The sequence below is a fragment of the Oncorhynchus mykiss genome, chromosome 5, assembly GCF_057628025.1.
Source record: "Oncorhynchus mykiss isolate SJ-2025 chromosome 5, ASM5762802v1, whole genome shotgun sequence".
Taxonomy (NCBI): domain Eukaryota; kingdom Metazoa; phylum Chordata; class Actinopteri; order Salmoniformes; family Salmonidae; genus Oncorhynchus; species Oncorhynchus mykiss.
In genome coordinates, this window is record NC_143026.1 from 83,031,699 (window position 1) to 83,057,084 (window position 25,386).

At 44.4% G+C, this 25,386-nt stretch overlaps 1 protein-coding gene across 2 annotated transcripts in view; it reads right to left on the reverse strand.

The window, feature by feature from the left end:
- Positions 1-25,386, reverse strand: part of LOC110524665 (solute carrier family 22 member 23) — an 86,057-nt gene that overhangs the window by 55,325 nt on the left and 5,346 nt on the right. For both annotated transcript variants that reach the window (XM_036978544.2, XM_036978546.2), the window contains exons 2-3: positions 25,002-25,105; positions 24,319-24,473 (exon numbers count right to left, since the gene is read on the reverse strand). In XM_036978544.2, coding sequence (XP_036834439.2) covers positions 24,319-24,473; positions 25,002-25,105 — 259 coding nt within the window. The remainder of the gene's footprint in view (positions 1-24,318; positions 24,474-25,001; positions 25,106-25,386) is intronic.

The window sequence follows — 25,386 nt, forward strand, 5'->3', positions numbered from 1 at the left end:
CTACCGTCCCTATCATCACTCTACTGTCACTATCATCACTCTACTGTCCCTCTAAATCACTCTACTTTCCCTATAAATCACTACTAAATCACTACTGTGATTTAGGATCGAACATAAGGACAACTCAGAGTATGCTATTCTGTTCTTCTGAAATAGACCACATTTTCTTCATATCATGCTTCATTAGATCTGTCTAAAATAGATAATATATTTATTGTGAAGGTGTAGGCTATAGTACATGGATTAATTTGACTTTTGAAAATGTATATGTTCCAAAGGTCTCCATCAGTTGCATGTAGGCTACGTGTGGAAGCGGTAAATTAATGGTCAATTACCGTGAGACCAATAGTTATTTGCTTGACAATCACCAGCTGACCAAATTCCATGACCGCCACAGCCCTAGTTGTGAGGTCTGGGGTCCACTCACCAACCAAGAATTCACAAAACGGGAAAAACACCAAATTGAGACTCTGCATTCAGAATTCTGCAAAAATACAATCTGTGTACAACGTAAAACACCAAATAATACATGCAGAGTAGAATTAGGCCAAGACCCACTAATGATCAAAATCCAGAAAAGAGCTGTTCAATTCTACAACCATCTAAAAGGAAGCAATTCCTAAACCTTCCATAACAAAGCCATCACATACAGAGAGATGAACCAGGAGAAGAGTCCCCTAAGCAAGCTGGTCCTGGGGCTCTGTTCACAAGCACAAACAGACCCCACAGAGCCCCAGGACAGCAACACAATTAGACCCAACCAAATCATGAGAAAACAAAAATAGAATAACATAAAGAATTAACAAAAAAACTGAGCAAACTAGAATGCTATTTGGCCCTAAACAGAGAGTACACAGTGGCAGAATACCTGACCACTGTGACTGACGCAAACTTAAGGAAAGCTTTGACTATGTACAAACTCAGTGAGCATAGCCTTGCTATTGAGAAAGGCCACCGTAGGCAGACCTGGCTCTCAAGAGAAGATAGGCAATGTGCACACAGCCCACAAAATGAGGTGGAAACTGAGCTGCACTCCCTAACCTCCTGCCAAATATATGACCATATTAGAGACATATTTTTCCCTCAGATTACATAGACCCACAAAGAATTCGAAAACAAATCCAATTTTAATAAACTCCCATATCTACTGGGTGAAATACAGGTGTGCCATCACAGCAGCAAGATTTGTGACCTGTTACCACAAGAAAAAGGCAACCAGTGAAGAACAAACACCATTGTAAATACAACCTATATTTATGTTTATTTATTTTCCCTTTTATACAACACTGTACATAGCCATAATATGACATTTGAAATGTCTCTATTCTTTTGAAACTTTTGTGAGTATAATGTTTACGGATCATTTCTGATTGTTTATTTCACTTTTGTTTATTATCACTTGCTTTGGCAATTTAAAATATTTCCTGTGCCAATAAAGCCCTTTGAATTGAGAGAGAGAGAAGTCAGCTGATGCCTGGAGATGGAGAACATCCCCTCCGACCTCCTGTAGTGAGCTTCTCTCCCCTGGAGCCCAAACACACAGCAAGGAAATTGTACTGACCCCAGGTTGACTCACCCTTAAGCCCTTTCTCTCTCCCTCTCTATCTCTCTCTGTGTGCATATGTGATGAAAGTCTGTGCCCAGTCAGCACAGCCCGCTTTGTTCATACAGAAACAGACCCAGAGCCCAAACCTCCTCCTCATTAGACAGATACTGTAGCAGGCTGTATGAAACTAATGTAATGTACTGCTCACAATGAAGATACCTCTGCCAGAGCTTGGTATATAATCCCTCGCAAAACATAGCAGTAAGCAACCCCCGCTGTTTCCCCCAAAAAACATAACCCCTTGTGGGGGTGGTGTCTGCTTACAGACTGTTCTGGGAATCTCAAGCAAGAGCGCACACGCACATGCACGCGCACACACGCACACACACACACACACACACACACACACACACACACACACACACACACACACACACACACACACACAGCTCTGAGTCAGGAACCTTTTGTTCTAACTGAGCAGGAGAAAGACTCCTCTTGTGTTGATTACCTCACTGAACCCCCTCCTCTCCTCCCTCTCCCCTCCTCCTCTGCTCTCCATCCCTTTTTCTCTCCCCTCCTCTGCTCTCCCCACAGCTGACCCCCCTCCCTCCCACGGCCCTCCCTATGCCCACTCCTCTCCAACTGCTCTCAACTCAGCTGACACGTCCCTCAAAAGTTGTATGTTACATGCACCCACCAGTACAGTGAAAAGCTTAACTTGCAAGCCCTTCCCAACAATGCACTATTCAATATCAAAATATTATATATATAAAAAAACTAAATTAAATAAGAAATAAGAGAGGTGAAAAAAAGGAAGGTAAACTATATACTATATTGTACACGGTCAGTGCCAGTACCACAATCCACAATATGAAGGCATACTGGGTAGTTGGTGCAGATGAAATCAAATCAAATATATGTCACATGCGCTGTATACAACAATACAACCTTATTGTGAAATGCTTACTTACAAGCCCTTAACCAACAATGCAGTTCAAGATATAGAGTTAATAAAATATTTACTAAATAAACTAAAGTAAAAAATATCAAATCATAACAATAACGAGGCTATATACAATGGGGTACAGGTACCGAGTCAATGTGCGGGTGTACAGAATAGTCAAGGTAATTTGTAAAGTGACTATGCATAGATAATAAACAGCGAGTAGCAGCCATGTAAAAACAAAGGGGGTGGGGGGGGGTCAACGTAAATAGTCCGGGTGGACATTTGATACATTGTTCGTCAGTTTTAAGGATTGGGGATAGAAGCTGTTAAGGAGCCTTTTGGTCCGAGACTTGGAGCTTCGGTACCACTTGCCATGCGGTAGCAGAGAGAACAGTCTATGACTTGGGTGGCTGTAATCTTCCTCTGGCACAGCCTAGTATATACAGTTGAAGTCGGAAGTTTATATACACTTAGGTTGGAGTCATTAAAGTCGTTTTTCAACCACTCCACAAATTTCTTGTTAACAAACTATAGTTTTGGCAAGTCGGTTAGGACATCTACTTTGTGCATGACACAAGTAATTTTTCCAACAATTGTTTACAGACATATTATTTCACTTATAATTCACTATATCACAATTCCAGTGGGTCAGAAGTTTACATACACTAAGCTGACTGTGCCTTTGAACAGCTTGGCAAATTCCAGAAAATTATGTCATGGCTTTAGAAGCTTCTGATAGGCTAATTGACATAATTTGAGTCAATTGGAGGTGTACCTGTGGATGTATTTCAAGGCCTACCTTCAAACTCAGTGCCTCTTTGCTTGACATCATGGGAAAATCAAAAGAAATCAGCCAAGACCTCAGAAAAAAAATTGTAGACCTCCACAAGTCTGGTTCATCCTTGGTGGCAATTTCCAAATACCTGAAGGTACCACGTTCATCTGTACAAACAATAGTATTCAAGTATAAACTTCATGGGACCACGCAGTCGTCTTACCGATCAGGAAGGAGACGCGTTCTGTCTCCTAGAGATTAACATACTTTGGTGCGAAAAGGGCAAATCAAGTTGTAAATGAGAACTTGTTCTCGACTGGCCTACCTGGTTAAATAAATGTGAAATACATTTTTTAAAAGAGTGGGTCTCGGGTTTCCGGCATGATGGTGTTGATGTGAGCCATGACCAGCCTTTCAAATCACTTCATGGCTACCGACGTGAGTGCTACGGGGCGGTAATCATTTAGGCAGGTTACCGTCGCTTTCTTGGGCACAAGGACTATGGTGGTCTGTTCGAAACATGTAGGTATTACAGACTCGGTAAAGGAGAGGTTGAAAATGTCAGTGAAGACACTTGCCAGTTGGTCTGCGCATGCTTTGAATAAAATTCCTGGAAATCTGTCTGGCCCCGGGGCTTTGTGAATGTTGACGTGTTTAAAAGTCTTGCTCACATCAGCTACGTAGAGCGTGATCACACACTCGTCCGGAACAGCTGGTGCTCTCATGCATGCTTCATTGTTACTTGTTTCTTGCCACGTCCAGATTAGTGTCCCGCTCCTTGAAAGCGGCCGCTCTAAATCAAATCAAATTGTATTTGTCACATGCTCTCTAGCCTTTAGCTCGGTGCAGATGTTGCCTGTAATCCATGGCTTCTGGTTGGGATATGTACGTACGGTCACTGTGGGGACGACGTCATCGATGCACTTATTATTATTTTATTTGTATTTATTTTTTTACCCCTTTTTCTCCCCAATTTCGTGGTATCCAATTGTTTTAGTAGCTACTATCTTGTCTCATCGCTACAACTCCCGTACGGGCTCAGGAGAGACGAAGGTTGAAAGTCATGCGTCCTCCAATACACAACCCAACCAAGTTGCACTGCTTCTTAACACAGTGCGCATCCAACCCGGAAGCCAGCCACACCAATGTGTCGGAGGAAACACCGTACACCTGGCAACCTTGGTTAGCGCGCACTGCGCCCGGCCCGCCACAGGAGTCGCTGGTGCGCGATGAGACAAAGACATCCCTACCGGCCAAGCCCTCCCTAACCCGGACGACGCTAGGCCAATTGTGCGTTGCCCCACGGACCTCCCGGTCGTGGCAGGTTACGACAGAGCCTGGGCGCGAACCCAGAGTCTCTGACGGTACTGCGCCACCCGGGAGGCCCTCTTCGATGCACTTATTGATGATGCCGGTGACTACGGTGGTATACTCAATGCCATTGGATGAATCCCGGAACATATTGCAGTCTGCTCTAGCAAAACAGTCCTGTAGCGTAGCATCCGTGTCATCTGACCACTTCCATATTGAGCGAGTCACTGGTACTTCCTGCTTTAGTTTTTGCTTGTAAACAGGAATCAGGAGGATAGAATTATGGTTAGATTTGCCAGATGGAGGCTGAGGGAGAGCTTTGTACATGTCTCTGTGTGTGGAGTAAAGGTGGTCTAGATATGTACATGTAGGCAGGGATTAGGAGAAAGTGACTGGTAGCAGGATTAATAGTAATAATAATAATCAATAATAGTAAACAATATGGCAGCAGCATAGAAAAGCTGTTCCCCACGCCTCCTACTCTCCACCCCCTGTCCTCTACCCCCTCCCCTGTTCTCTACCCCCTCCCCTGTTCTCTACTCCCTCCCTTATCCTCTACCCCCTCCCCATACCCCCTGTCCTCTACCCCCTCCCCTGTTCTCTACTCCCTCCCTTATCCTCTACCCCTCCCCCACCCCATACCCCCTGTCCTCTACTCCCTCCCCTGTTCTCTACTCCCTCTCCTGTTCTCTACCCCCTCCCCTGTTCTCTACTCCCTCCCTTATCCTCTACCCCCTCCCCCACCCCATACCCCCTGTCCTCTACCCCCTCCCCTGTTCTCTACTCCCTCCCTTATCCTGTACCCCCTCCCCCACCCCATACTCCCTGTCCTCTACCCCCTCCCCTGTCCTCTATCCCCTCCCCTGTCCTCTACCCCCTCCCCTGTCCTCTACCCCCTCCCCTGTCCTCTACCCCCTCCCCCCTCCCATGTCCTCTACCCCCCTCCCCTGCCCTCTACCCCCTCCCCTGTCCTCTCCCCCCTCCCCTGCCCTCTACCCCTTCCCCTGCCCTCTACCCCCTCCCCGTCCTCTACCCCCTCCCCTGTCCTCTACCCCCTCCCCTGTCCTCTACCCCTTCCCCTGTCCTCTACCCCCTCCTCTGTCCTCTACCCCCTCCCCTGTCCTCTACCCCTTCCCCTGTCCTCTACCCCCTCCTCTGTCCTCTACCCCCTCCCCTGTCCTCTACCCCCTCCCCTGTCCTCTACCCCCTCCCCTGTCCTCTACCCCCTCCTCTGTCCTCTACCCCCTCCCCTGCCCTCTACCCCCTCCCCTCCCCTGCCCTCTACCCCCTCCCCTCTACCCTCTACCCCCTCCCCTGTCCTCTACCCCCTCCCCTGTCCCACTCCTGTTCCCTGCTTCTCCTTTCACAAGGAGGCAATCCTCTGACTAGGGCTGAAAGTGATCAGCTGCAGAGAGAAAGAAAAGAGAGAGAAAACACTGTGATTGTGGCTAAAGAAATCTGTCATAACAAAAGGCTTGACCCCCACACCCACTCACTGAGTGTGGAAGGTCTGAGGGATAGCGGGGGTGATAAGGCAGCTGTCATGGATAAACAGGCACCTGTGAGAGAGGAAGAGAGGGGGAGAGGAGGATGGAGGACAGGGAGGGAAGGACATGGGGTGATTGTTCTTCTTTCCGGCTGAGTCAGTCATTTAACTGTATCCTTCCATTCTCTCTATCACTAATACTCTACTCCTCTCCAATTTGTTTTCAATCCCTTATTTTTTCCTCTTCATCCCACATTCTCTATGAAGGAAGAAATGGAGGGAATTGAAGGGGAGACGTGGAGAAATAGAGACATTTTATGGAGGGAGAGCAACAAGGGAAAAAGAGAGAGGAAGGGAATGGAGAGAGGGAGAAAGAAAGAAGGGAGAAATGGAGAGAGGGATCACAACATTTAACCCTGTAGAATGATTGAGTACATATAAAACCTAACAGTCCTTCTGGCCCCTGGCAGACTCATGGCCCCTCAGGAATAAGACTGATTATACAGTAAATACACACACACACAACCAGAAGCTTGTGACCGCTTGTTCTGAAATAATGTATTGAATAAGCACTGTTCTCTCATTGTGTGTGTGTGTGGAACAGCGAGATAAAAGGGAGATCAGAGATTCGAAATAAGCCTAGAAAGAATCCCACACAAGCTTGGGGATGAGTTGGAGGGAGAGAGAATGAGAGGAGGAGGGGTGGAATGGATTGGGAAAGAGAACAGAGAGAGGAATTGGACAAAGACAAGGAAATGTGGAGAGAATAAGCAGGGAGGGAGGGAAGGGGGAAGGGTGGGACAGAAAGAAAATAAGGGGAGTGTTTCTCTGGCTGCAAACCCCACAGACACACACCCATATAATTTCCATTTCCCTTCATCAGCATGGCACACACACACTCAAATTTTTCTGTACTTAAAGAGAGAGGTGCATGTACTGTGTGTTCGTTTATGTTTTGCTGTGTGCACGTGTGTGCGTGCATATACACTGAACAAAAATATAAACGCACTAAGTGTTGGTCCCATGTTCTCACAAAAAGCTTATTTCTCTCAAATTCTGTGCACAAATTTGTTTACATCCCTGTTAGTGAGCATTTCTCATTTCCAAGATAATCCATCCACCTGACAGATGCGGCATATCAAGAAGCTGATTAAACAGCATGATCATTACACAGGTGCACCTTGTGTTCGGGACAATAAAAGGCCACTCAAAAATGTACTATTTTGTCATACAACCCAATGCCACAGATGTCTCAAGTTTTGAGGGAGTGTGCAATTGGCATGCTGACTGCAGGAATGTCCACCAGAGCTGTTGCAAGATAATTTAATGTTAATTTCTCAAGCATAAGCCGCCTCCAATGACGTTTTAGAGAATTTAGCAGTGCGTCCAACCGGCCTTACAACCACAGACCATGTGTATGGCATCGTGTGGGTGACAAGTTTGCTGATGTCAACAGTGGGAACAAAGTGCCCCATGGTGGCAGTGGGGTTAAAGTATGAGCAGACATAAGGTATGGACAACAAACAAAATTGCATCTATGGCCATTTGAATGCACAGAGATACCTTGACGAGATGGTGACGCCAATTGTTGTGCAATTCATCCGCCGCCATCACCTCATGTTTCAGCATGATAATGCACGGCCCCATGCTGCAAGCATCTGTACACAATTCCTGGAAGCTGAAAATGTCCCAGTTCTTCCATGGCCTGCATCCTCACCAGACATGTTACCCATTTAGCATGTTTGGGATGCTCTGGATCAACGTGTGCCTAATATATTTATTTAAATTGACCTTATATGAACTGTAACTCTGTAAAATCTTTGAAATTGTTGCATGTTACGTTTATGTTTTGTTCAGTATAACTATATCTTTGAACATTTCGATTAGGGCAGCTGCCCACAGCTCTGATTAAGAGGGGTTGGGTTAAATGCGGAAGACACATTTGGGTTGAATGCATTTAGTTGTGCAGCTGACTAAGTATGCCCTTTCCCACCCCAAAATCTTACCAAATTGGTTCCCACTAGAGCCTATTAAATCAAATAAAATTGCAATAGTCACATGCGCAGGATACAACAGGTCATAGACCTTACAGTGAAATGCTTACCTACAAGCCCCTAACCAACAATGCAGTTAAACATTTTTGGGACAAGAATAAGAAATATAAGTAACAAATAATTAAAGAGCAGCAGTCTCCGGTACCGCTTCCCGTGCGGTAGCAGAGAGAACGGTTTATGACTAGGGTGGCTGGAGTCTTTGACAAATTTTAGGGCCTGGTATGGAGGTCCTGGATGGCAGGAAGCTTGGCCCCAGTGATGTACTGGGCCGTTTGCATTATCCTCTGTAGCTGTAGTGCTTTGCGGTGAGAGGCCCGAGCAGTTGCCATACCAGGCAGTGATGCAACCAGCTACACCATGCTCTTGATGGTGCAGCTGTAGAACCTTTTGAGGATCTCAGGACCCATGCCAAATATTTTCAGTCTCCTGAGGGGCAATAGGTTTTGTCGTGCCCTCTTCACAACCGTTATTGATGTGCTTGGACCACGTTAGTTTATTGGTGATGAGGACATCTTAACTTGCTCCACAGCAGCCCCGTCGATGTGAATCGGGGCGTGCTCAGTCCTCTTTTTCCTGTAGTCCACAATCATCTGACCTCCTCCCTATAGGCTGTCTCGTCGTTGTCGGTGATCACGCCTACCGTTGTTGTGTCATCAGAAGACTTAATGATGGTGTTGGAGTCATACCTGGCCATGCAGTCATGAGTGAACAGGGAGTACAGGAGAGGACTGAGCAAGCACCCCCGAGGGGACCCTGTGTTGAGGATCAGCTTGGCGGATGTGTTGTTACCTACACTTATCACCTAGGGGCGGCCTGTCAGGAAGTCCAGGATCCAGTTGCAGAGGGAGGTGTTTAGTCCCAGGGTCCTTAGCTTATTGATGAGCTTTGAGGGCACTATGGTGTTGAACTGTAGTCAATGAATAGCATTCTCACATAGGTGTTCCTTTTGTCCAGGTGGGAAAGGGCCGTGTGGAGTGTGAATGAGATTGCATCATCTGTGGATCTATTGGGGCGGTATGCAAATTGGAGTGGGTCTAGGGTTTCTGGGATAATGTTGTTGATGTGAGCAATGACCAGCCTTTCAAAGCACTTCATGGCTACAGACATGAGTGCTACGGGTCGTGTTCTTAGTGTTCTTTTTTTTTTTCTCCCCAATTTCGTGGTATCCAATTGTTGTAGTAGCTACTATCTTGTCTCATCGCTACAACTCCCGTACGGGCTCGGGAGAGACGAAGGTTGAAAGTCATGCATCCTCCGATACACAACCCAACCAAGCCGCACTGCTTCTTAACACAGTGCGCATCCAACCCGGAAGCCAGCCACACCAATGTGTCGGAGGAAACACCGTGCACCTGGCCACCTTGGTTAGCGTGCACTGTTCCCGGCCCGCCACAGGAATCGCTGGTGCGCGATGAGACAAGGACACCCCTACCGACCAAGCCCTCCCTAACCCGGACGACGCTTTGCCAATTGTGCGTCGCATGATGGTGGTCTGCTTAAAACATGTTGGTATTACAGACTCGGACAGGGAGAGGTTGAAAATGTCAGTGAGGACACTTGCGAGTTGGTCAACGCATGCTCGCAGTACATGTCCTGGTAATCCGTCTGGCCCTGCAGCCTTGTGAGCGTTACTTACTCACATCGGCTGCAGAGAGCGTGATCACACAGTCTTCCGGAACAGCTGATGCACTCATGTATGTTTCAGTGTTATTTGCCTCGAAGCGAGCATAGAAGTAGTTTAGCTCATCTGGTAGGCTCGTGTCACTGGGCAGCTTGCGGCCGTGCTTCCCTTTGTAGTCTGTAATGGTTTGCAAGCCCTGCCACATGTGACGAGTGTAAGAGCCAGTGTAGCATGATTCGAACTTAGTCCTGTATTGACATTTTGCCTGTTTGATGGTTCGCCTGAGGGAATAGAGTCCCACTCCTTGAAAGCGGCAGCTCTAGCCTTTAGCTCAGTGCGGATGTTGCCTGTAATCCATGGCTTCTGGTTGGGGTATGTACATAAGGTCACTGAGGGGACGACATTATCAATGACCTTATTGATGAAGCCAATGACTGATGTGGTGTACTCCTCAATGCCATCTGAGGAATCCCAGAACATATTCCAGTCTGTGCTATCAAAACAGTCCTGTAGCTTAGCATCTGCTTCATCTGACCACTTTTTTATTGATCTAGTCACTGGTGCTTCCTGCTTTAATTTTTGCTTGTAAGCAGGAATCAGGCGGATAGAGTTATGGTCAGATTTGCCAAATGGAGGGCAAGGGAGATATTTGTATGTGTCTCTGTGTGTGCAGTAAAGGTGGTCCAGAGTTTTTTCCCTCTGGTTGCACATTTAAAATGCTGATAGAAATGTTGTAAAACAGATTTAAATTTCCCTGCATTATAGTCCCCGGCTACTTCGAGCGCCGCCTCTGGTTGAGCATTTTCTTGTTTGCTTATGGCTGAATACAGCTCGTTCAATGCGGTCTTAGTGCCTCCGTCTGTGGTGGTATGTAAACAGCTACGAAGAATACAGATGTAAACTCTCTAGGTAGGTACTACAACTTATCATGAGATACTTATCATGAGATACTCTACCTCAGGCGAGCAATAGCTTGAGACGTCCTTAGATATCATGCACCAGCTATTATTTACAAAATACATAGTCCGCCACCCCTTGTCTTACCAGACGCCGCTGTTCCATCCTGCCGGTACAGCGTATAACCAGCCAGCTGTATGTTGATATTGTCGTCGTTCAGCCACGACTCCGTGATACGTAAGACATTACAGTTTTGAATGTCCCGTTGGTAGTTTATTCTTCCGCGTAGGTCATTGATATTATTCTCCAAAGATTGCACGTTTGCTAGCAGAATGGAAGAAGTGGGGGTTTATTTGATCGCTACAAATTCTCAGATGGCAGCCTGCCCTCTGGCCCCTTTTTCTCAGCCTCCTCTTCACGCAAGTCACGGGGATCTGGGCCTGTTCCCGAGAAAGCAGTATATCATTCACGTTGGGGTTGTCAGTCTCGTTAAAGGAAAAAAAGGATTCTATCAGTCTGTGGTGAGTAACAGCAGTCCTGATGTCCAGAAGTTATGTTCGGTCATACGAGACAGTCGCGGCAACATTATGTACAAAATAAGTTAAAAAAAAGTGACAAACAACGCAAATAAAAAAAAATAAAACACAATCGGTTGGGGACACGTAAAAACGTCAGCCTTCTTCATCGGCGCCATTGTTGGTCATACCATGACTACCATAGCAGCCTTGGAATAACGGTATGCTATTATTTTCTATTAACATGAATCCTTTTGAGCATGTCTACTGGGGTGTGGCAAAATGCTATAGTACGACTCCTTACTCTCTGAGACAAACAATAATAACAACAACAAGAACAACAATGCAGCTTTATCCTACCAGCTCTGACAGTATACAGTGGGGCAAAAAAGTATTTAGTCAGCCACCAATTGTGCAAGTTCTCCCACTTAAAAAGATGAGAGAGGCCTGTAAGTTTCATCATAGGTACACTTCAACTATGACAGACAAAATGAGAAGAAAAAAAATCCAGAAAATCACATTGTAGGATTTTTAATGAATTTATTTGCAAATTATGGTGGAAAATAGGTATTTGGTCACCTACAAACAAGCAAGATTTCTGGCTCTCACAGACCTGTAACTTCTTCTTTAAGAGGCTCCTCTGTCCTCCACTCGTTACCTGTCTGTCATAGTCGAAGTGTACCTATGATGAAAATTACAGGCCTCTCTCATCTTTTTAAGTGGGAGAACTTGCACAATTGGTGACTGACTAAATACTTTTTTGCCCCACTGTATATCATGTGACAGAAGACAATGAGGTTCAAGTAACAATAAAGCTCAGTAAATTTACATAAATGGGTCATCAATGGAGTATTTAAATATTGCAGGTTGTCACTATACTGTAAATGATAACACATGCAGCTCATGCAAGCAGTGAAATACATGTTTTTATTGTCACAACATAAAGTCAATCGTAAAGTACCATGGCAACCCACTGCATAGCTACAGTAGCTATATTCTCTGTCCACTCTGTACACTCTCTTCTGAATACCTATTTACACAATAAAGCACAGACAACATAGGACTTTTTCACTAACACACATTCTCTCTTGCTCTCTCTCTCTCCACACACACACACTATCTTATTCTATCCTTGTGGGGACCAAACATTTATTTCCATTCAAAATCATATTTTCCCTAACCCCTGACCCTTACCATAACCATAAATTTAACCCATAACCCATAACCCTAACCCAAAACCTAACTCCTAACCACTAACTCTTACCATAATCATAACTGTAACCCTAAACCGAACCCCTAAGCTTAAAATAGTCTTTGTCCTCATTGGGATGTGGGAAATGTCCCCACGAGGGAGAATTTTCCTTGTTTTACTATCCTTGTGGTGACTTTTGGGGATTTTAGGTCCCCACAGGAATAGACGAACCAACCCACACACACACCCTGTATAATTACAGCGAGAGAACAGTGCCTATTCAAAGCATTATTTCAGATCAACGTTACAAGCTGCTAGTTGTGTGTGGGTGAATGTCTACTGTATAATCAGTCTTATTCCAGAGGGGCCATGTGTCTGCCAGGGCCCGAAGGACTGTTAGGTCTCAGGTGTACAGCAACACTTAGACATGTGTCAAGTGAAATGGATCCCATTTAAAGGACTTTTCTATTTAAGCTGACAAACAGTAGTATAAGGGTTGTCTTATGTCAGCATAGGTAGCTGTGTGTGTGCGTACGTGCATGCGTGAGCCGAGGAGCCTGTGTATGTGTGTGTGCGGTCTTTGTTTGTGACACACCACAATGTCAGCTGGTCTTATACATGATTACTGAATGTGAACATTAAGAAATTATGATTTTAGACACAGAACCTGATCGGTGAAAAAATGGGAAGGCATGATGGGGAAACAACAGCTTTGTCAGCCTCCCTTCTAGTATGGCCTGGTAACAATGACCTCACACAAACACACACACAAAACATGACTCCGAGTTTATAGACAGTCTTTGTTTGATTAACTCTGCAACAAACACCCAAACAACACCATACAGCACCATACAGCATTCATCTGGCTAACACATTCACCAGCACAAAAACCCATAACCTATTTCTCAAAAAACACATCCGTAGTACACCACAAAAAATGGAGGAATTCTATATTCATCACGTTAGCCTCAAACAATTTCCCCAGGATCACCTCCATAGAAGCCTAAAATCCCCTGCATTTATCTGGACAGGCATTATAAAGGATAGTGAGAGTCTCTATAACAACAGGAACCGTTAAGGTTCTACAGTATCAACAGCTCAGGGATTAAACCCCCGTATGACTCACCACAGCTCTAAGAGGCATCCATTTTGTTTGTTTGTTTTTAGTGAAGCTTAGAAGACATTTATCAGCTACCCCCCCCCCCCCCCCCCCCCCCTCTGCCCCACCCTCAAACTGACTGACTAATCTCTCTAGTGAGAAAAGTCAAAAAAGCCTAGGTGACAAGGGAGAGGTGTTGGAGGTTTTATGGTAAAAGGGCAGGAGGATAGTATGCCAAACATAGCTGTAGATAAAGGACAAGCTAGAATATACTGATGTCCTCATCAAGGGGGAGGGGAACAGTGGTTAGGGGGTTGGGCATCAGTATGGCAGTCAGGCATAGCTTTAGATAAAGGACAAAGCAAAACAAGACATTGTCAGGTCCCCCACCAAAGACTGTAAAGTGAATCATGCTAATCATCTTATTCATGCAGTGTATCTAATCACACTAGACAGAGACCATTGAGGTTTAACAATGCTGTGAATATAATCAACACCCATAGTCTAATGTTGTTGTTTATCACTTCAGGTAGACAGACACAGAGACTCAACAGTATCTCAACAGGGGAAAATTTCCTCCTGTGTGCTACCTATATCCCCCTCACTAGAATACCTATGCTTTAATGAAGACAGCTTCCCCATCTTGGAGGAGGAAATTAACAATTTCCAGGCCCATAGACATGTACTAGTCTGTGGTGACCTAAATGCCAGTACTGGACAAGAACCTGACACCCTCAGCATACAGGGGGACAAACACCTGCCTGGAGGTGACAGCATTCCCTCCCCCATATGCCCCCCAAGGTACAACTATGACAACATAACCAACAAAAACGGGTCACAACTCCTGCAGCTCTGTCGCACGCTGGGTATGTACATAGTCAATGGTAGGCTTCGAGGGGACTCCTATGGTAGGTACACCTACAGTGGGGAGAACAAGTATTTGATACTGATACTGACGATTTTGCAAGTTTTCCTACTTATAAAGCATGTAGAGGTCTGTAATTATTATCATAGGTACAAATCAAATCAAATGTTATTTGTCACATACACATGGTTAGCAGATGTTAATGCGAGTGTAGCGAAATGCTTACACTTCAACTGTGAGAGATAGAATCTAAAACAAAAACCCAGAAAATCACATTGTATGATTTTTAAGTAATTAATTAGCATTTTATTGCGTGACATAAGTATTTGATCACCTACCAACCAGTAAGAATTCCGGCTCTCACAGACCTGCTAGTTTTTCTTTAAGAATCCCTCCTGTTCTCCACTCATTACCTGTATTAACAGGTTAACTGCATCTGTTTGAACTCGTTACCTGTATAAAAGACACCTGTCCACACACTCAATCAAACAGACTCCAACCTCTCCACAATGGCCAAGACCAGAGAGCTGTGTAAGGACATCAGGGATAAAATTGTATACCTGCACAAGGATGGGATGGGCTACAGGACAATAGGCTTAGTGAGAAGGAAACAACTGTTGGTGCAATTATTAGAAAATGGAAGAAGTTCAAGATGACGGTCAATCACCCTCGGTCTGGGGCTCCATGCAAGATCTCACCTCGTGGGGCATCAATGATCACGAGGAAGGTGAGGGATCAGCCCAGAACTACACAGCAGGACCTGGTCAATGACCTGAAGAGAGCTGGGACCACAGTCTCAAAGAAAACCATTAGTAACACACTACGCCGTCATGGATTAAAATCCTGCAGCGCACGCAAGGTCCCCCTGCTCAAGCCAGCGCATGTCCAGGCCCGTCTGAAGTTTGCCAATGACCATCTGGATGATCCAGAGGAGGAAGGTCATGTGGTCTGATGAGATAAAAATAGAGCTTTCTGGTCTAAACTCCACTGGCTGTGTTTGGAGGAAGAAGAAGGATGAGTACAGCCCCAAGAACACCATCCCAACTGTGAAGCATGGAGGTGGAAACATAATTCTTTGGGGATGCATTTCTGCAAAGGGGACAGGACGACTGCACCGTATTGAGGGGAGGATAGATGGGGCCATGTATCGCGAGATCTTGGCCAACAACCTCCTTCCCTCAGTAAGAGCATTGAAGATGGGTCGTGGCTGGGTCTTCCAGCATGACAACGACCCGAAACACACAGCCAGGGCAACTAAGTAGTGGCTCTGTAAGAAGCATCTCAAGGTCCTGGAGTGGCCTAGCCAGACCTGAACCCAATAGAAAATATTTGGAGGGAGCTGAAAGTCCGTATTGCCTAGCGACAGCCCCGAAACCTGAAGGATCTGGAGAAGGTCTGCCTGGGCCAAAATCCCTGCTGCAGTGTGTGCAAACCTGGTCAAGAACTACAGGAAACATATGATCTCTGTAATTGCAAACAAAGGTTTCTGTACCAAATATTAAGTTCTGCTTTTCTGATGTATCAAATAATTATGTCCCTCCTGTCTCAGCCTCCAGTATTTATGCTGCAGTAGTTTATGTGTTGGGGGGCTAGGGTCAGTTTGTTATATCTGGAGTACTTCTCCTGTCCTATTCGGTGTCCTGTGTGAATTTAAGTGTGCTCTCTCTAATTCTCTCTTTCTTTCTCTCTCTCGGAGGACCTGAGCCCTAGGACCATGCCTCAGGACTACCTGACATGATGACTCCTTGCTGTCCCCTGTCCACCTGGCCGTGCTGCTGCTCCAGTTTCAACTGTTCTGCCTTATTATTATTGGACCATGCTGGTCATTTATGAACATTTGAACATCTTGGCCATGTTCTGTTATAATCTCCACCCGGCCACCCCACATAGCCTGGTTCCTCTCTAGGTTTCTTCCTAGGTTTTGGCCTTTCTAGGGAGTTTTTCCTAGCCACTGTGCTTCTACACCTGCATTGCTTGCTGTTAGGGGTTTTAGGCTGGGTTTCTGTACAGCACTTTGAGATATCAGCTGATGTACGAAGGGCTATATAAATAAATTTGATTTTATTTGATTTTGATTCATGTCATGCAATAAAATGCAAATTAATTACTTAAAAATCATACAATGTGATTTTCTGGATTTTTGTTTTAGATTCCGTCTCTCACAGTTGAAGTGTACCTATGATAAAAAATTACAGACCTCTACATGCTTTGTAAGTAGGAAAACCTGCAAAATCGTCAGTGTATCAAATACTTGTTCTCCCCACTGTATAGCTCATCTCTTGGCAGTAGTACTGTAGACTACTTCATCACTGACTTCAACCCAGAGTCTCTCAGAGTGTTCACAGTCAACCCACTGACACCCCAATCAAATCATAGTAAAACCACTGTCTTGAACAGAGCAATATTCAATTGTGGGGCATCAAACCAAAGGAACTAAATAATATTAAGAAATGCTATAGATGGAAGGAAAGTATTGTGGAAATCTACCAAAAAACAATTAGGCAACAACAAATTCAATTCCTTTTACACAACTTCCTAATAGTGAAGGTGTTAACTTGGCAGTAGAAAACCTAAACAGAATATTTGACCTCCCAGCTTCCCTATCAAATCTAAACATTTCAAACAGAAAACCGAAGAAAATTAACAACAATGACAAATGGTTTGATGAAGAATGCAAAAACTTAAGAAAGAAACTGATAAACCTACCCAACCTAAAAATTAGAGACCCAGAAAACCATGAGCCTTCGCCTTCACAATGGTGAATCACTAAAACAATAAATAAATAGGCAACGGAAAAAGAAGGAACAGCACATCAGCTCCATGTAATTGTCAGAAATCAGCTCCATGTAATTGAAGAATCCATAAACTCTAACCAATCCTGGAAAGATTGGAAAACACTAACCAAACAACAACAAGAAGAGTTATCTATAGGGATGCCTGCTCAACAAAACTGCAGACACAGACGTGATACCCTCTGTCATGGCATTGAAACGCTCAACAAAACTGCCCACACAGACGTGGTGTTAAAACGTAAAGTACTCTACAAGAGGCTGTGTACAAGCAATTCAGTGGCATTCTCTCTGAGCCTCTTTATTGTGTCCCACTATGCTCGGTACAAGGACCGCTACTTCGATGCAGACAAGAAACAGGGTTTATGTGAAATGTTACATACACAGCTGGACAAGATGGAAACAGACACAGTGACAGTGCGCACCGAGGAAAAGAAAAGATAAGTTTTGTTGAGCAGGCATTCAATGCCATGACAGAGGGTATCACGTCTGTGTCTGCAGTTTTGTTGAGCAGGCATTTCAATGCCATGACAGAGGGTATCACATCTGTGTGGGCAGTTTTGTTGAGCAGGCGTTTCAATGCCATGACAGAGGGTATCACGTCTGTGTCTGCAGTTTTGTTGAGCAGGCATTTCAATGCCATGACAGAGGGTATCACGTCTGTGTCTGCAGTTTTGTTGAGCAGGCGTTTCAATGCCATGACAGAGGGTATCACGTCTGTGTGGGCAGTTTTGTTGAGCAGGCATTTCAATGCCATGACAGAGGGTATCACGTCTGTGTCTGCAGTTTTGTTGAGCAGGCATTTCAATGCCATGACAGAGGGTATCACGTCTGTGTCTGCAGTTTTGTTGAGCAGGCGTTTCAATGCCATGACAGAGGGTATCACGTCTGTGTCTGCAGTTTTGTTGAGCAGGCATTTCAATGCCATGACAGAGGGTATCACGTCTGTGTGGGCAGTTTTGTTGAGCAGGCCTTTCAATGCCATGACAGAGGGTATCACATCTGTGTCTGCAGTTTTGTTGAGCGTTTCAATGCCATGACAGAGGGTATCACGTCTGTGTCTGCAGTTTTGTTGAGCAGGCGTTTCAATGCCATGACAGAGGGTATCACGTCTGTGTCTGCAGTTTTGTTGAGCAGGCCTTTCAATTCCATGACAGAGGGTATCACGTCTGTGTGGGCAGTTTTGTTGAGCGTTTCAATGCCATGACAGAGGGTATCACGTCTGTGTCTGCAGTTTTGTTGAGCAGGCGTTTCAATGCCATGACAGAGGGTATCACGTCTGTGTGGGCACTTTTGTTGAGCAGGCGTTTCAATGCCATGACAGAGGGTATCACGTCTGTGTCTGCAGTTTTGTTGAGCAGGCGTTTCAATGCCATGACAGAGGGTATCACGTCTGTGTCTGCAGTTTTGTTGAGCAGGCATTTCAATGCCATGACAGAGGGTATCACGTCTATGTGGGCAGTTTTGTTGAGCAGGCATTTCAATGCCATGACAGAGGGTATCACGTCTGTGTCTGCAGTTTTGTTGAGCAGGCATTTCAATGCCATGACAGAGGGTATCACGTCTGTGTCTGCAGTTTTGTTGAGCAGGCGTTTCAATGCCATGACAGAGGGTATCACGTCTGTGTGGGCAGTTTTGTTGAGCAGGCATTTCAATGCCATGACAGAGGGTATCACGTCTGTGTCTGCAGTTTTGTTGAGCAGGCATTTCAATGCCATGACAGAGGGTATCACGTCTGTGTCTGCAGTTTTGTTGAGCAGGCGTTTCAATGCCATGACAGAGGGTATCACGTCTGTGTCTGCAGTTTTGTTGAGCAGGCATTTCAATGCCATGACAGAGGGTATCACGTCTGTGTGGGCAGTTTTGTTGAGCAGGCCTTTCAATGCCATGACAGAGGGTATCACATCTGTGTCTGCAGTTTTGTTGAGCGTTTCAATGCCATGACAGAGGGTATCACGTCTGTGTCTGCAGTTTTGTTGAGCAGGCGTTTCAATGCCATGACAGAGGGTATCACGTCTGTGTCTGCAGTTTTGTTGAGCAGGCCTTTCAATTCCATGACAGAGGGTATCACGTCTGTGTGGGCAGTTTTGTTGAGCGTTTCAATGCCATGACAGAGGGTATCACGTCTGTGTCTGCAGTTTTGTTGAGCAGGCGTTTCAATGCCATGACAGAGGGTATCACGTCTGTGTGGGCACTTTTGTTGAGCAGGCGTTTCAATGCCATGACAGAGGGTATCACGTCTGTGTCTGCAGTTTTGTTGAGCAGGCGTTTCAATGCCATGACAGAGGGTATCACGTCTGTGTCTGCAGTTTTGTTGAGCAGGCATTTCAATGCCATGACAGAGGGTATCACGTCTATGTGGGCAGTTTTGTTGAGCAGGCATTTCAATGCCATGACAGAGGGTATCACGTCTGTGTCTGCAGTTTTGTTGAGCAGGCGTTTCAATGCCATGACAGAGGGTATCACGTCTGTGTCTGCAGTTTTGTTGAGCAGGCATTTCAATGCCATGACAGAGGGTATCACGTCTATGTGGGCAGTTTTGTTGAGCAGGCATTTCAATGCCATGACAGAGGGTATCACGTCTGCTGCAGGCGCAGTTGAAGAGCTTATTTCTCCAGTCAGTTGTTTGAATGGAGCTAGGAGTGTGTTCATGTTTCAAAGTTTCAAACATGTTCTCAAATGCCATTGAAATGGCAGCAGCGGTATGAGAACCAGCACATTCTTGAGCATGCAATATGGCTTTCCTCAGTACGAAATCCTCGTCGACCCACTGTGCTATCAGACTCAGCATGCTCATGGGGCTGATATCCCTGGTCCAAATGTCAGTGGTGAAGATAATAGCAGTGACGCCCATAGCAAGTAGCTCAGGAATGTGCGTTTCAACAATACTGTGGAACTCCAGTAAGGCAACATCTGAAAAATAGTGCCTACTTGGTAGTGTGTACCGGGCCTCGAGGTGTTCGACCAGTCGGCGAAAGCCAACATCATCTATCAATCTACGGTTGATTGTCAAGGGCAATGAATTCCATTATCTTGCCGTTAATGGATTTCGCCGTTGAGTTGTCTCACAAAAATGTTCTTACTCTTTCAAATGACTGCTGGACTTGAACTTGTTTAGTTGTTGGAAGTGTGCGCTTAGTATTGTTCTGTTTTTGTTCTGTGTAGCGCTGTATTTTTCTGTTTTTGTTCTGTGTAGCGCTGTATTTTTCTGTTTTTGTTCTGTGTAGCGCTGTATTTTTCTGTTTTTGTTCTGTGTAGGGCTGTATTTTTCTGTTTTTGTTCTGTGTAGCGCTGTATTTTTCTGTTTTTGTTCTGTGTAGCGCTGTATTTTTCTGTTTTTGTTCTGTATAGCGCTGTATTTTTCTGTTTTTGTTCTGTGTAGCGCTGTATTTTTCTGTTTTTGTTCTGTGTAGCGCTGTATTTTTCTGTTTTTGTTCTGTGTAGCGCTGTATTTTTCTGTTTTTGTTCTGTGTAGCGCTGTATTTTTCTGTTTTTGTTCTGTGTAGCGCTGTATTTTTCTGTTTTTGTTCTGTGTAGCGCTGTATTTTTCTGTTTTTGTTCTGTGTAGCGCTGTATTTTTCTGTTTTTGTTCTGTGTAGCGCTGTATTTTTCTGTTTTTGTTCTGTGTAGCGCTGTATTTTTCTGTTTTTGTTCTGTGTAGCGCTGTATTTTTCTGTTTTTGTTCTGTATAGCGCTGTATTTTTCTGTTTTTGTTCTGTGTAGCGCTGTATTTTTCTGTTTTTGTTCTGTGTAGCGCTGTATTTTTCTGTTTTTGTTCTGTGTAGCGCTGTATTTTTCTGTTTTTGTTCTGTGTAGCGCTGTATTTTTCTGTTTTTGTTCTGTGTAGCGCTGTATTTTTCTGTTTTTGTTCTGTGTAGCGCTGTATTTTTCTGTTTTTGTTCTGTGTAGCGCTGTATTTTTCTGTTTTTGTTCTGTGTAGCGCTGTATTTTTCTGTTTTTGTTCTGTGTAGCGCTGTATTTTTCTGTTTTTGTTCTGTGTAGCGCTGTATTTTTCTGTTTTTGTTCTGTGTAGCGCTGTATTTTTAGTGGTGTCATTATGTCATCTACCTACGTTATATTAGGTATGCACATCATCTACCTACGTTATATAGGTATGCACATCATCTACCTACGTTATATAGGTATGCACGTCATCTATCTACGTTATATAGGTATGCACGTCATCTATCTACGTTATATAGGTATGCACGTCATCTATCAACGTTATATAGGTATGCACGTCATCTATCTACGTTATATAGGTATGCACGTCATCTATCTACGTTATATAGGTATGCACGTCATCTATCAACGTTATATAGGTATGCACGTCATCTACCTACGTTATATAGGTATGCACGTCATCTACCTACGTTATATAGGTATGCACGTCATCTATCTACGTTATATAGGTATGCACGTCATCTACCTACGTCATATAGGTATGCACGTCATCTATCTACGTTATATAGGTATGCACGTCAGCTTTGACATCGGTTTTGAACATCGGCTTTAAACTAGACATTGGGCCGATGTTGGCATTTTTAGCTAATATCGGCCAATTCCTATATGCTTACCGATATATTGTGCGTCCCTAGTTATCTATCCAAAACGGAGATGTAAGGGGAAACACTTTTCCAATATTTGTGTCCCTATAACAAAGAACAAACAGCAAAAAAAATATACATGAACAAATACAAATCTTAGAATCAACTATTAAAGACTACCACAACCTATAGGATTCTCCAATGTGAATTGAATGAACAACAGGACAAAATACAAACCCTCCAACCCAAAAAGGCCTGTGGTGTTAATGGTATCCTCAATGAAATTATAAAATAGACAGACCACAAATTCCAATTGGCTATATTAAAACTCTTTAACATCATCCTTAGCTCTGGCATCTTCCCCAATATTTGGAACCAAGGACTGATCACCCCAATCCACAATAGTGGAGACAAATTTGACCCCTATAACTACCATGGGATATGCGTCATCAGCAACCTCGGGAAAATCCCCTGCATTATCATTAACAGCAGACAAATGAATTTCCTCAGTGAAATGTACTGAGCAAATGTCAAATTGGCTTTAAAACAAATTACCATACGACAGACCACGTATTCACCCTGCACACCCTAACTGACAAACAACCAAACCAAAACAAAGTCTTCTCATGCCTTATTGATTTCAAAAAAGCTTTTGACTCAATTTGGCATGAGGGTCAGCTATACAAATTGATGGAAAGTGGTGTTGTGGGAAAAACATACAACATCATGAAATCCATGTACACAAGCAACAAGTGTGCGGTTAAAATTGGCAAAAAACACAAACATTTCTTTCCACAGGCCCGTTGGGTGAGACAGGGATGCAGCTTAAGCCCGACCCTCTTCAACATTATATATCAACGAATTAGCAAGGGCACTAGAACAGTCTGCAACGCCCAGCCTCACCCTACTAGAATCTGGGGTCAAATGCCTACTGTTTGTTGATGATCTGGTGCTTCTGTCACCAACCAAGGAGGACCTACAGCAGCACCTAGATCTTCTGTCAGACCTGGGCCCTGACAGTAAATCTCAATAAGACAAAAATAATGGTGTTCCAAAAAAGATCCAGTTGCCAGGACCACAAATACAAATTCCATCTAGACAACGTTGCCCTAGAGCACACAAAAAACTATACATACCTTGGTCTAAACATCAGCGCCACAGGTAACTTCCATAAAGCTGTGAACGAGCTGAGAGACAAGGCAAGAAGGGCTTCTATGCCGTCAAAAATAACATAAAATTCGACATACCAATTAAGAACTGGCTAAAAATACTTGAATCAGTTATAGACCCCATTGCCCTTTATGGTTGTGAGGTCTGGGGTCCGCTCACCAATCAAGAATTCACAAAATGGGACAAACACCAAATGGAGAGACTGCATAAATGATTCTGCAAAAATTTCCCTAGTGTACAACGTAAAACACCAAATAATGCATGCAGAGCAGAACTAGGCTGCTAACTATCAAAATCCAAAAAAGAGTTGTTTAAATTCTACAACCACCTAAAAGGAAGCAATTCCCAGACCTTCCATAACAAAGCCATCACCTACAGAGAGATGAACCTGGAGAAGAGTCCCCTAAGCAAGCTGGTCCTGGGGCTCTGTTCACAAACAGACCCCACAGAGCCCCAGGACAGAAACACAATTAGACCCAACCAAATCAGGAGAAAATGAAAACAGAATAACTTATAAAGAATTAACAAAAAAAAATTGCAAACTAGAATTCTATTTGGCCCTAAACAGACAGTACACAGTGGCAGAATACCTGACCACTGTGACTGACCCAAACTTAAGGAAAGCTTTGACTATGTACAGACTCAGTGAGCATAGCCTTGCCATTGAGAAAGGCTGCCGTAGGCAGACCTGGCTCTCAAGAGAAGACAGGCTATGTGCTCACTGCCCACAAAATGAGGTGGAAACTGAGCTGCGCTTCCTAACCTCCTGCCAAATGTAGGACCATATTAGAGACACATATTTCCCTCAGATTACACAGATCCGAAAACAAGCCCCATTTTGATAAACTCCCATATCTACTGGGTGAAATACCAGTGTGCCATCACAGCAACAAGAAAAGGGCAACCAATGAAGAACAAACACCATTGTAAATGCAACCCATATTTATGTTTATTTTTTTTCCCCTTTTGTACTTTAACTATTTGTACATCAACACTGTAAATATATGTACAACACTGTACATATAGACATAATATGACATTTGAAATGTCTTAATTATTTTGGAACTTCTGAGTGAAATGTTTACTGTTCATTTGTATTGCTTATTGTTTATTTCACTTTTGTTTATTACCTACTTCACTTGCTTTGGCAATGTAAACATATTTTCCCCATGCTAATAAAGCCCTTAAATTGAAAATGAATTGAGCAGCATGGGGTGAGACTGGTGACAATGTGACAGAGAGGAGGAGACACATCATCATCCAAGGACGACTAGCAACACACCAGAGAAGGTTTGTTGAGTGGAGAGAGGTGAAGGAATAGTGTGAAAAAGCTGAGTGAGAGAGAAGTGAGGTACTACCTTCGAGGTGGAGTGATGTGGGGGAAGAGGAAAAGGAAGTTTGTGGAGTAGAGCCCTACGTTCTAGAAAGACCATGCATTGTGCTTCCTGGGCAGTCTTTGACAGACAACAGAAGTAGATACCAGGAAGTGGAGGTGTACTTACTCAGTATGTAGAGGGAGAGAGTGAGGCCAGCCAGACAGAAGCCCTCAAAGAAACGTAATGTGCTGAACATGGTCACGTTGAAGGAGAACGCTACACTCAAACCAAACACCAACATGAAAAGCACCGAGACTATCAGGACAGGGTGTCGACCGAACCTGAGAGAGGAGAGGAGAGGAGAGGAGAGGAGAGGAGAGGAGAGGAGAGGAGAGAGAGAGAGAGAGAGAGAGAGAGAGAGAGAGAATTTGAAATGGAAAGAGATATTAATCCAATGGTCTACAACCTGATCCTGGGTTAGAGGTCAGCAGATCATTGGGTCAGAGTAGTCTCTGTTGCTATAGCTACAGCTCATCCCACAGACAACTCAACAGGGAGATCTGTGGGAGTTTTTCATAAGACACTGCCTATTCTCGGATGCCTGGGGGAGTGGGGATGCAGACACAGACATGAGAACACATGTAGCAGATGGCTAAGTGCATCACTACTACCTTGCTGAGACCTAGAAGTACTGTCACCCCAGATCCAGATATGCCTTGGCTTTTTATGGGTCAGTGGTATTGACACTGTTTCTGGAGTATGTTTTGTTACGCTGTGGGTAGTTGTGAGTTACCGCCCCGGTTGGAGCGGAATTTCCACTGTCACACACAAAGACACAAAATGGAGAAGGAGAATGCTGGATCACGTACCAGTCGGCCAGGATGCCCATCACCAGGTAGCCGAAGATAGATCCCACTAAGAGAGAGAACTTGGCGATGTGAACCTTCCAGGCCGAATCACACACCAGGTTCCACTGCAGAGAGAGAAGTGGGAAATATATGTATTAAATAAACTCAGCATGAAAAGAAACATCCTCTCACTGTCAACTGCGTTTATTTTCAGCAAACTTAACATGTGTAAATATTTGTTTGAACATAACAAGATTCAACAACTGAGACATAAACTGAACAAGTTCCACAGACGTGAAATAACAGAAATGGAATAATGTGTTCCTGAACAAAAGGGGGGGGGGGGATCAAAATCAAAAGTCAGTCTCTGGTGTGGCCACCAGCTGCATTAAGTACTGCAGTGCAT